Source organism: Hevea brasiliensis, chromosome 1 (assembly GCF_030052815.1).
Source record: "Hevea brasiliensis isolate MT/VB/25A 57/8 chromosome 1, ASM3005281v1, whole genome shotgun sequence".
In the NCBI taxonomy this organism is placed as follows: domain Eukaryota; kingdom Viridiplantae; phylum Streptophyta; class Magnoliopsida; order Malpighiales; family Euphorbiaceae; genus Hevea; species Hevea brasiliensis.
The window spans coordinates 124,515,732-124,528,576 of NC_079493.1; the positions used below are offsets into that span (position 1 = coordinate 124,515,732).

Genomic DNA, 12,845 nt, shown 5'->3' on the forward strand with positions numbered 1-12,845 from the left:
TCATTTTAGAAATGTAGTAATAGTTTATATGTGTTTGACATTATAATTGTTTTATTTTTGCTAAATTAGGATTCATATTGATGTTTAAAATTTTAAGTTGTGCACCTCTGAGTGTAAAACTCAATGATAGCTTGTTTATATTGTCGCAGGTAAGGAGATAGATAAAGCAGCAGAGTAAGCTGCTTGTGGCGGTAATGGAAGCATTATTTTGGATTTGTTACCGAGTATATTGATTATACCCTTTGTAAATTTCTTTTGATGTTTATGTATTTGTATGTATGTATGTAAAGGACTTGAGCAGTTGTATAAAAAGTTTGAAATTTTATTTTGGTTCATGTAAATTTTTGTAATATAAACTTATTTATTTTTATAAATGCAATATTTAAGTTTCTTTTTGAATTCTACAAATAATGAATTGTTTCCCTCTTGCTTGAGATTGTTGAGATTAGAATGTGTTGATTTTAATGGAGTTGTGGACAATACAATTATAGGAAATGTTTTTAATAGGTTTTGAAGAATTATTTTCTCAATTTTAAGCCGTTACTCTGCCAAAATTTTGATAAAATTTTAGAAATACCAAATCAATTAAAATTACAAATTATGATGAAAACTTCTTTCAAAAGCTCTTAAATAATTATTTATCATTACTTTAAACTTTAAAATGAATTGAATTTGTTTAAAATCCCTTGTAATATATTTAATGGGTTATTGGTAGGCGAAATTCGGTAATTCATTAGATATATTACGGAATCATGTTATATCTTTTGTAGAGATAAGGTGTGACATTCCATGTTGAAGGGCATGCATAGTTAAGAGTCAATGAACAGAAGCTACACGGGGTATGTAATATTTAACACTAGGTCATGTAGCCTAAACTTTTAGGACTAAAACTTGCCAAAAGTTTCAGGAACCTCAACGTGCCCAATGCAACTGGTTAGTACAAAATCTAAAACTCCTTTTCTGAACCAACACAGGGCTTGTTGAAAATCACTAAAAAGAACCTGGGACATGTTGAATTGTCAGGCAGATTTGCTAACCTGGAAAAATTCTCACACTTCACACCATTTATACCTTTTGTCTTTATCTCTTTTGAGACTACTTTTAGGGCAAAACTTTAGGAGATATACAAGCATCATATTCTTATTTTTACCATAGGGAGAAAGAGAAAGAAAATTGAAAGAAACAAGAAAGAAGTAGGAACACTATCTAGGGAGGAAGACCAACCTGCAAAGTGACGTTTTTACAACTTCTATTTTCAGATATTTGGATTCTCTTTTTCTGGATTCTGTTTTTTTTAGTCTTATTTTCATGTTTTCTTACTTTATTTAATAATTTTCTCTTGTAAATATAAACATGAGTGAGTAGATAATTAAGATTTCAAAGTTGGGTATAATGATTTAAGTTTATTTGTGGATTTAAACTGATTTTAATCAGATTTTAATATATGTAAGTTTCGATTTATATCTTGTGTGCTTTATTTACATATCCATTGTTGGTACCCTTTGGGTTTTATTCTTAATCTTAGATTGAAGCACCGAGAGCTAAAAATCTTTGATAGATAACCAAGATGTTGAATTTAATCACCTAATATTAGAGATAAACTAGTAGATTAAGAGGAATTTTAAGTTGATTAAGGTGCTTAAAGGGTTTTGGCTTATTAAACATCGCATGAGAATGAGGTTTAATTTCCTTTAAAACACTCTTTAATTTTGTAACGACCCAGCCCAGCCCAGTCAGTATTGTCCGCTTTGGCCCGTGGGCCTCACGGATTTGTCCCTTGGGAGGTTTCGCTCCCAAAAGCGCGCTGACCAGTTTAGGCTGACCCCCACATATATGGCCCAGATTCCCTTCTCCCATTTCCGATGTGGGACGGGCGGCACCTGCAGGCGTTACGTATCGCCGTCCCCACAGTCCGTTACAACCCACCAACTTCCGCTGGGGGCGTCCTCGCTCCCACTCGTCTTTGGAGAGTCCGGCTCGATACCAATTATGCGACCAGCCCACCCGGTCGGTATTGTCGCTTTGGCCCGTGGGCCTCACGGATTGTCCCTTGGGAGGTTTCGCTCCCAAAGCGCGCTGACCAGTTTAGGCTGACCCCCACATATATGGCCCAGATTCCCTTCTCCCATTTCCGATGTGGGACGGGCGGCACCTGCAGGCGTTACGTATCGCCGTCCCCACAGTCCGTTACAAATTTGCTTCAAAGAGAAATTAAAGAAAATCAGAATCAACTTTTTTCAAACTTGTATTTTCCTTAAACTTGGTTTTGCCTATCCAAATCTCAATAAAATTTATTTCATGAATCTCAACTCTAAAATCATATTTGCCATCAATTAATTTAGTTCTTACATACTCGCTTGTAATTTAGTGATTTAGCATACTGTTCAGAGATTAAATTACTTATCTAATTACTTATTTCTTTATATTTCAATTTAAATTGCTGCATCTCCTTTAATTTTAATATACCTTATTGTTAGTCCAAATAATCGTAACTTTTATAATTTGGTGCTCAAACATAAAATCTCTATGGGACGATATCTTTTCTTTACTATTTAAAGAACTGTATACTTGCGAATTTATCGAACCATGAATACATAAAATATTTTTTGTTTTAATTTATTTTAAATTTTATAAAAAAAAGTGTACAATAATTAAATTTATGAAATGTCAATATATACATATTATGTATATGTATATAAAGAGTATATGAAAAAAAAGAGGGGTCAATAATTGACCCCCATTACAATCGCCACTGAAGACAGCAATTGGGCTTCTAACACTATATCCGTCAGCCATCCAATTCAAGTATCCCTGGGCAAATGATGTACCATATTTGCATCCATTTTTGCTGAATGTTACCGAGTATGTTGCTTTCTGGTTCATCCCACTGAAACTGATCTTGTCAGGGGTTACCTTAACATTTACACCTTCTGGTGCAATGATTTGAAGGCTGTAGGTTGAGTTAGGCTGGCCAACATTTGTCATTGTTCTTGTGTATGTTTGTGGAGTGGATCCCAATCTGATGGAAAATGACGGATAATTCAATTGAGCTTCAGGTATGCTTGAATCACTTGAACAGTTCACCGTGCGTTGCACGATGAGTCCTATCTGTTTGTTAGAATAACCTAATCCACATAAGTAAGGGATGTAATCGTCAGGTTGGATATCGTAAACAAGCCCCGGATCATTTGCTCTTGATGGGTTCACATGGCCTGCACCAATGTCAAAGAGTGAGGCTGTAACAAACTGTTCATCAGAAATGGGTTTGCCTCCAAGATCAACTAACTTAGCAGTGGTCATAATGGCAGATTTTATGGCAGCAGGTGACCAGTCAGGATGGGCATTTTTTAGTAGAGCAGCAATACCACTAAGATGAGGGCAGGACATTGAGGTGCCAGAGATCATAGCGAACTTGTTGGCAGTATTGTCTACTGAAAATGGCCAGGCAGCTAAAATACTTACACCAGGGCCTATAATGTCGGGTTTCAAGATCCCAGGACTTGCAATGCTTGGACCTCTTGAGGAAAATTCAGCAACTTGAGGAGCTTCTGGTAAGCCGGTTACAGTTCCCTTGAACAAGATTGTAGCCGTTGGCGATGATGTGGACTTTATATAGGCTTTGATTGCTAATCCCGCCATGTAACTTACAAGTGATGCGGGGAGCGCTTGACGATCGGCTATGGTAACAAAGCCGTCAAACTCATCATTCATTACAATCATGGCAGTGCCTCCATTTCTTTTCACTTCTAGGCCTTTTTCAAATGTTCCATTCCCTCCTCCCTCACACAACACTATCTTGCCTTTGACATCAACATTTGCCAATGATCCCGTATCGCAGAAAGCAGATGATGGATTACCATTTACACCTGCATAAACAAGTGGTAGCAGCGTTGAAGGGAAATCTTCAGGTTGGTTAAGGGATTCGCCATTTAGCTCTGTGTTATTTCCAAGTAATACTGTTGCTCTTATTGCTCTGTCTACAGTGCTTGCCCCTACATTTAAAATCCATGGCGCCTCATTTGATAAAGACCTACTATCGGGTCCAGAATTTCCTGCTGAGCAACTCACAAAGATCCCCTTTTGAATAGCTGCATATGCACCAAGTGCAATCACGTCATCATAGAAAGGAAGAGAGCCGATTCCAAGAGAAAGAGAAAGTACATCAACACCATCCTCAATTGCAGCATCCATTGCAGCCAATATCTCACTCTCAGAAGCCTTATCAGCTCTGCCAAAAACTTTATACATTGCCAAGTGGGCTAGTGGGGCCATGCCAATTGCAGTGCCATTAGCCTGCCCATAGTAATTGGCACCTTGCACAGGACTTCCAGCTGCTGTGCCAGCTGTGTGAGTCCCATGCTGGTAGTCATCCAATATATTATTACTGTCAGTGGCAAAATTTCTTGCACCAATAAGCTTATTATTGCATGATGTTTTATGCTCGCATTTCCCTTTCCATTTCGCTGGTGGAGGCGGCATTCCTTCATCACTAAATGAAGGATGATCAGGCGTTATTCCAGTATCGACAAGTCCAATAATGACTCCCTTGCCATAATTTGAAGAAGTCCAAAGCCCTACATTTTGTTGCAGCCCTAAGAAGCTAGGAGTATGGGTTGTGTGTAGAGGCACCAACCTTTGAGGACGGGCTGACACGTACCCTTTCTTAGTTTCCATTGCCTTTACTTCATCTGCCGTAAGTTTTGTAGCAAATCCTGTAGCCACATGGCGGTAGGAATGTATCAAACGTGGTTGGTTTGAGCTAAATGTATTCTCTGGTAAAAATGATTGGTACCAGCTATGTAAATCTTTGGACTCTGTGAAATCATTGCCCTCAGGTTTCTGTAAGAGGACAATATAGGTCTCTAAGTTGCTTTCCTCTTTCTCAATTGCATCACTATTTGATGAATGGATTGCTGATTTGGTGGTTGCATGGGAAGAGCTAAACACTAAAGGGAGAATAAGGAGAATCACAAGTAAAATGGTTGACAATATTTTGCACCTTTTGTTTTCCATGTCAATGGAAGAACTGGAAAATTAATTCTTGTGATATGAGTTACTAAAACCTCATGTATAAATAGCATCCTACTTTACAAAGAGACAAAGAAGTGAAAGGTATAAGAAAAATATAATGATAGCTGGCATTACAGAAGTTGGAATTTGTGTCTGAATTTCTCCTTTTATTTGTCTTACTCATTTAAGCTCTTGGGAATTGGCCAATTAGAAAGATAACAAATTGTTTATGCATACAAGTTTTTCCTTTCGACTTGATAATGCCACCAGTCCCTGTCAGAACAAGCTGTGATAATCCTAATGCAAGGTCATGGATTCTTTTAACGTTAAGGTTGGACATTGGTCCTGTGTCAATTACATATTCTTTGATCTTTGCTCCACAAGAACTATAGTTGACATGGAGAATATTCCAAGCAATTTTCAATTTTCCCCTTGTGCATAGTACATAACTAATATCTTTTTCATTTTCTCTCTCTCTTCCAGGTTCTAGGATTTGGCATTGTTTCGAGATTTTTCTGTGTTTTTTTTTTGTTGTGATTTCCTATAATGTCCAACAAAAAAATATTGCAGTTTCTTTCAACAACATCAATTTTTTTGGTTTTGTAATATAGCTATATATTAATTTTCTTTGAGTACTAAATATATATATTTTTTTAATTTTAACTGATTAAATAAATTCTTAATTAATTTTCACAATTAAAACAGAATTATTAGCATTAAAATTTTTAATTATTGTTTAGATTTGATTGAAATTTATTAATTTGGTAGTAGAAGAGATGTTTGTTGTTACTGTTAATATTTTCCTTTTCCAAGATATATATAAGCAAACATACTCTGCTGCAGTACACACACAATATAAGTTGCTAGGTCTCAATATGAAAACAAAGTGCTGCATTAGGCCATTTACAAGCCTCTCCCATATTGGTAGATTCATTGTACACTGTGGTTATGTGATTGGGTCTAATTGGGCCAGAGTCAGGTGAGAGTAGTGCAGGGCCAGAATTATTCTGGGTTGGCAAATAAAAGAACCTAGCACAAAATGAAACTGCTTTCAAAATTCAAGTTGAAAATTACAGTTACAGAGCTCACAAGTCAATCTTGATGTCTCAGATAAAAGTAAAAAATTGAAAATTACAGAGATCACAAGTCAATCTTGATGGCTTAGGTAAAAGCGAAAAAGCCATAATGCGGTAAAGATTGGTATATAATGCGGTAAGTAAAGATTTTCTTTTTCTTCGAGAGCCAAGATTGTTGAATTTTTGAAGCCCAGCTCTTACGCAACAAAGAGAACCCTCTTTTTTTATTGCTTTGTTTCTCCTGACATCACTTCCTTAGCATTCTTTTATTGACCCTCTGCTCAGCTCCATGAACCAGTGGAGCTCCAGCAAAATTGCAGTCTCCAAAATATTAAAAAAAAAAAAAGAGCAGCATAAAAACTTTTTTTTCCAGCATGATTAGAATCGAATATTGAATCAAATCGGAGGAGGGAATTAATTTCAAGAAAAAACACCAAAAGTAAGAAAACAAAAAGAGACTAAATTACATGAAAGAATGCACATGGAAGGCTAGCAGAACACAGCAAACTGTTATTCACAAGAAAATAACAAAGCAAACAATGAAGAAGTCCGACCAAGAATGGATTAGCTAATGGGTTGGGTCCATTTTGGGGTCTAAAACAAGAACCTGATTATAATAAACAATAATTAAGTATCGGATAATATATATTACTCTTTAAAAAACTCAATGATTCAAACTTTAAGAAATGCAATTTGGTGTAGATAGGTCTGTTTCAATGCATATACAATGTCAAGAATTGGCACAAAGCACAAGCAAAACAAGATAATAATATTTCTTAATTAGAAAAAAGAGTTTGCCGGCTCTTGGCAATTCAAATTCAACCTTAATCACAATCCCCAAGTTCGCTCTCCAATCCTTATTTGTAGATCTCAACCAAACCCTGATATTAAAAGGAAATAAATTAATTAATAGAAACAAAGAAGAGGCATAGTCTTTATCTCTCATCTCTTACTTCTCTTGTCTTGTTGCTTGAAAAAGGCTTCAAGAAAAACATCAAATCCTCCAAATGAACAGCATGCCAAAGCCTTAAAATATGCTTTCTACCGTCTACTTCCAAAATTGGCAGCTAACCCATTTATTTTTTTAAGCATACAAGTCTAATGGCCCCATCATCTGTGTTTTTGGTCAAAGAATAAGCATAAATCATATCTGCATTTCTGTTCATTTTTCTCTCTTTCACACACACATATTCAGGCACAAGATGACTCTAGAAGAACCAGAGCCAAACCACATTTCAGATCACATATTGGATTGGTTAGAAGATTCAGCATCTTTCCTGCCTTCCTTCTTGGATGATCCTTACAATGCTAGTGATATCAATAGCTATCAATGGTGGAATCAAACTGAAGAAATTTGCCAAGATCCGATCAACACTAACACTAGTCTCAGTAGTAGCACCAACACCACCTTAAATGCAGATTCCATCAGCCTTATAGGAGCAAGTGATCCCACCACTTCCAGTCATCAACAACCTTCCAATTTATCTAGGAAACGAGAAGCTACTGATGACCCAGTTCCCGAAACATCCCAGAACCATCATCATCAGAGAAAGAAACAGAATCATCGGATAAGCAATGAAGATCAAGATGGTGAGCAAGCAGCAGTTGAAGTGGTGGCAGGGAAGAGATCAAATGGAAACAAGAAAAGCAATAGTAAAAGCACAGGAAATAATGGGAATAATGGGAATAACAGGGAAGGAAGATGGGCAGAGCATTTGCTTAACCCTTGTGCAGCTGCTATCACTATCGGAAACTTGTCTCGTGTGCAACACCTTCTCTATGTTCTCCATGAGCTAGCTTCGTCCACCGGAGATGCTAACCACCGGCTAGCGTTTTATGGTCTGCGAGCCTTGACACATTACCTATCACCTTCAACAAGTTCTGCCTCTATAGGGCCTATATCTTTTGCTTCCACAGAGCCAAAGTTCTTTCAACGAACTTTACTTAAATTCTATGAGGTTAGTCCTTGGTTTGCATTTCCTAATAACATTGCAAATTCTTCAATCCTTCAAATTCTTGCTCAAGAGCTAGATCACAAGCGCAATCTTCATATTCTTGATATTGGGGTCTCCCATGGTGTCCAATGGCCTACACTTCTTGAGGCCTTAACTCGCCGACCAGGAGGACCTCCTCCTCTTGTACGCATCACAGTCATCACTGCCACTGTCGAAAATGATCAAAACACTGAGACCCCATTTTCAGTAGGCCCTCCAGGAGACAATTTTTCCACAAGACTACTTAGTTTCGCCAAGTCCATGAACATCAACTTGCAAATCAATAGACTCGAAAACCACCCATTACAAAATCTCAATGGACAAGTCATTAACATCAACCCTGAAGAAACCTTAATAGTTTGTGCTCAATTTAGACTCCATCATCTAAATCACAATCCCCCAGATGAAAGAACCGAGTTCTTGAGAATTTTGAAAGGTCTGGAGCCAAAAGGAGTGATAATTAGTGAAAACAACACAGATTGTAGCTGCAATAGTTGTGGGGATTTTGCAACAGGATTTTCGAGAAGAGTGGATTACTTATGGAAGTTTTTGGACTCAACAAGCTCAGCTTTCAAAGGCAGAGAGAGTGAAGAAAGAAGAGTAATGGAAGGAGAGGCAGCCAAAGCATTAACCAATCGCGGAGAGATGAATGAAGGGAAAGAGAAATGGTGCGAAAGGATGAGAGGCGTAGGATTTGTAGGTGAGGTATTTGGAGAGGATACTATTGATGGAGGTCGAGCTTTGTTAAGGAAGTATGACAGTAACTGGGAGATGAGAACAGAAGAAAAAGATGGGTGTATTGGGTTATGGTGGAAAGGGCTGCCGGTTTCTTTCTGTTCATTGTGGAAGCTGGATTTGAAAGGAAATGAGAGTTAAGAGCAGTTGTATCTCTTCTGTTTCAGCTTTTCTTATGTAAATTCAAGCGAGGAAAAAGTTGTGTAGAGGCTGGTTTTTGCTGTCCTCTGTTCTTGTTAAATGCTTGAACCTGTTTTGCATATATTTTTGGTTGAAAATAGGAAGTATATAGCAAACTACATCAGAATCTGGTTCTAATTTTAGTAGAACAAGTTTGCGTTATTCTCATTCGTTGACAGGGCAAAGATCTTCATTAAGAGCCCATTGCCAATGAACGGGACTTGAAATTGGCTTCAGCAGATAAATTACACCAGACAAATGCAGTTTAATTAATTTCCACCTCCATGTTTGCTCTGCTTATTTGAACATGGTAGCGTATAGTTACATATATTACCAGATTTTGCCGTAATGCTACTCGTGTAAAGAATAATTTTCAAAATGTGGTAATTCATGAACAATTTCCTTGTATCCTTGTGCGATTATGAAAGCTAAATTTTGATATCAAATGCTAATATAAATAGTTTTTTTAAATAAAATGTGTGAAAATTATATAAACAATTGATAGAAATAAATAAAAGTTTAGAGTTTAATCCTTAAGGTTTCTTTTTTTCCTTTATTTTTTTTTTAGCTTTTTTGCATTTCATAGTTCCGTTATTTTATGCGCAGACTTTCATGTCATTTTCGTTTGCCTTAGATGAAAAATTAGAAGATGAAGCAGGCTTAGCATGTGAAGCCAAAGGGAGTTTGGTTAATCATGCCAAAATTTGGGATTTCAAGCCAGATGTTTGCAAGTGAACTTAAAAGCAAAGGATGAAAATTCTATTAAGCAACACCAAGCTGCACATTCAGTGATTATCAGTCAGTATAAATCCCAAGTGTATATACAACAAAATAATAAATATACTTTTATTCTTTGTCAGAGTATCTGTCCAATGCCCATACTTACAAAAAACAGCAACTCTTTGGTTTCTCAGCATTCAAATATCCTCATAGAGTTTCGAATTGCCTGTCGACAGAGAGGACACTTCGGTGACACCTCACGTTCAACTGATATAGCACAGAGTTGGCAACAAACAAGATGCCCACATGGAATGAACGCAGAACGTCTTCTCCTCATCAAGCAAATCACACACAACTGTCCATCAGGCAGGTCTCCTATCTCCTCATCTGCATCAATCTGAGGGATATTGCCATTGATATCAGCACGGTTTTGCTGCTGAGACTGTCTCTGTTGCCTCCACTCTTTCCACCTATTCCAGTTCCTGAAGACAAATGGTTGATTAAAAGATATGAGACTGAGAATTTTTTTTTTTCTTTTAATTCACAGAATAGTGTCTGATAGATAAATTGAACGTTCTTCCTTATAATCAGTTCAGATTGCATCAAATGAACCAAATTTTATTGCCACATTTTTCTGAACTGGAAACTAATTCAGAACAGAAGCATATTTAATTTCCAATGTTCAGCAAATGCATATTAGGCAAAAATTACCTCACAACTGCATACCCGAGAATACCAATTGAAATTGAACCTAGAACAATACCACTCCACAGCAGTACTTTTGTCTCGAAGGCAAGATCCACCACCATTTCATCTTTAGTCATATCTGACCTGCAAAAACCCAGAAGAAATTTTATTTCATTATAGTCACATTTCTGAGGATTTAACCCAAAATCGTTTAGAGTGGAAAAAGAGAATCCATATAGCCGACCCCAAATTTTTGGTATAAAGGCTTAGTTGAGTTGAGTTGAGTATAGATATATTTTCAGTCACATATGCAAAGTATGCTTCTAAATTGATACACAATCAGCCCCTCCATAATGCAATAACTGATAAACAATCAGCCCCTTGATAATGCAATAACATGTATCATCGGTAGAAATCAAATACTGTTATGAATGAAGTTATTCCATGAAAACAAGCCAGGGTTTAAGAGATAATAGATAAAAATTCCAATCAACGATAGATGAGATTTGTCAAAAGTTTGTATTTCTAACTACAAGACCTACAAAGTGCTTGACAACAAGCCCACTTACAGAAAATAGGGAAGATTCTTGCAAGATTTTATCTCAAGAACCCCATTTCTAGAATTGCAAATGCCAACAGCATTGACCTCCTTCCCTAATGGGAGGATTTTCTCCTCATCAAGCAGCCCAACCTCCAAAACAAAGCAAATTAATGATGTCAGACCTAAACCAAAAAATAAAAAAAAGAACAAAACTTTTAACTACAGTATTAGGAGATGGACGGGATTAAATGTCCACAAACGCATTGAATCATTTAAGGAAATGTGCAGCAGCACACTTAGGAATAACTATTTTGGAACTTGTTATGAAAAGTCAATCACTATATTATTTCTCTGTATATTCTGTATTCTGTATTCCTATTTAGGATTTCTTATTTAGAATTTCTTCTTAATTAGTAGAACACAATTATAGGAATCAATTGTATATATATACCCATGTACAGATTAATTGAAATTAAGGAGAATCATCTCTTTCTACATGGTATCAGAGCAGGTTCATTAAGGAATCTAAATCTGAAATTTCTTTCCCGTCTATTTCTGGACTGAAACCCACTGTTACCCTAGGTCATCTATCTGGGGTGACTATTTGTTCTCACCACCCGGCTCAGGAGAGACCTTGGCCGCCGACCGGCCGGCCGTCCCCTCTGATCCGGTTGCCAGAATCCAAGCGCGTGAGGCTCACGCGCCCAACTCAGGTTCTTGCAGTTTCTTCACTCGCCGGCGCGTGAAGGCACGTCCGCCGGCCATTTCGACTCCTATCAGCATTGCCGGCGTCGCCTCAACCCCCTCATTCCACCACTGTGTGCGGTTGCCTGATCCAGTACACCACTAAAGGACTTCTGAGGTTTGACTCTCAGATCCTATTTCGGTATTTGCTTGATTTGTGATTTTGGGTTATTTTGCGGCTGTAAGCATTTTGAATTAGTGTTTCGGTTAGTCTTCTTTGTCTCAACAAATGGTAGACAATAAGAATGTTATTTCTGATGTGATTCCGGTGATGACTAAGATCACGGAACACAAACTTAATGGTTCGAATTACCTGGAGTAGAGTAAGACTATTAGAGTTTATTTGCGTAGCATTGATAAGGATGATCACCTTATTAAAGACCCATCTACTGATGATACAAGGCAAAATTGGCTAAGGGAGGATACTCGGTGAGATAATTAGTTTAATTAATCACTGTGAATTTGTCAAGGAATTGATGGATTACTTAAATTTTCTGTATTCTGGTAAAGGGAATATCTCCCGTATTTATGATGTTTGTAAGGCATTCTACCATGCTGAAAAAGAGGATAAGTCTCTCACGGCTTATTTTATGGATTTTAAATGGGTATATGAGGAACTTAAAGTATTGTTGCCTTTTAGTCCTGATGTAAAAGTTCAGCGGACCCAACGGGAGCAACTGGCTGTTATGAGTTTTCTTGCAAGTCTTCCTTCAGAGTATGAGACTGCTAAATCTCAGATTCTCTCCAGTTCTGAGATTTCCTCTTTGCATAAAACGTTCACACGGGTCCTTCGTACAATGAGTACTCAATCTTCACAGCCTGCCAGTAGTGCTCTTATTAGCCATAATCCAAATGGACAACAGGGTAATAGAAGAGGAAGTAGAGGAGGAATTACATGCAACAGAGGTAATCAGCGTAATGGGGAGGCTAGTTATAATCAGGACTCAAGAGGAGTCATTTGTTATTATTGCCATGAGCCTAGCCATACAAAATATAATTGTCCGCAACTTCAGAGGAAAAATCAGCGATCACAGATGGCAAATATAGCAGCAAAGGATTCTATAGGATCTTCCTCTGAAAAAACTGTTTTGGTATTTGCAGAGAATTTTACACATTTTTTCCAGTATCAGGCATCTCTAAAGCCTACCAGTTCTCGTC

The 12,845-nt window shown here is 37.3% G+C and overlaps 3 protein-coding genes across 3 annotated transcripts; 1 reads left to right on the plus strand and 2 right to left on the minus strand.

Annotated features, from left to right (window-relative positions):
• Positions 1–2,187: 2,187 nt before the first annotated feature.
• Positions 2,188–5,013, minus strand: LOC110634262 (subtilisin-like protease 3). Its single transcript, XM_058128478.1, has 2 exons — positions 2,679–5,013; positions 2,188–2,198 (listed from the first exon to the last, which is right to left on the minus strand). The coding sequence occupies exons 1-2, from the start codon at positions 5,011–5,013 to the stop codon at positions 2,188–2,190; spliced, it is 2,346 nt and encodes a 781-aa protein (XP_057984461.1).
• A 1,965-nt stretch (positions 5,014–6,978) lies between these two features.
• LOC110634250 (protein NODULATION SIGNALING PATHWAY 1-like) lies at positions 6,979–9,157 on the plus strand. Its single transcript, XM_021783191.2, has one exon. It carries the CDS (start codon positions 7,289–7,291, stop codon positions 8,954–8,956), a length of 1,668 nt encoding a protein of 555 aa, XP_021638883.2. The 5' UTR covers positions 6,979–7,288; the 3' UTR covers positions 8,957–9,157.
• Positions 9,158–9,732: 575 nt separating this feature from the next.
• LOC110634252 (E3 ubiquitin-protein ligase SPL2) lies at positions 9,733–12,112 on the minus strand. The gene is made up of 3 exons (XM_021783193.2): positions 10,972–12,112; positions 10,427–10,546; positions 9,733–10,197 (listed from the first exon to the last, which is right to left on the minus strand). The coding sequence occupies exons 2-3, from the start codon at positions 10,537–10,539 to the stop codon at positions 9,906–9,908; spliced, it is 405 nt and encodes a 134-aa protein (XP_021638885.2). The 5' UTR covers positions 10,540–10,546; positions 10,972–12,112; the 3' UTR covers positions 9,733–9,905.
• Positions 12,113–12,845: the final 733 nt, after the last annotated feature.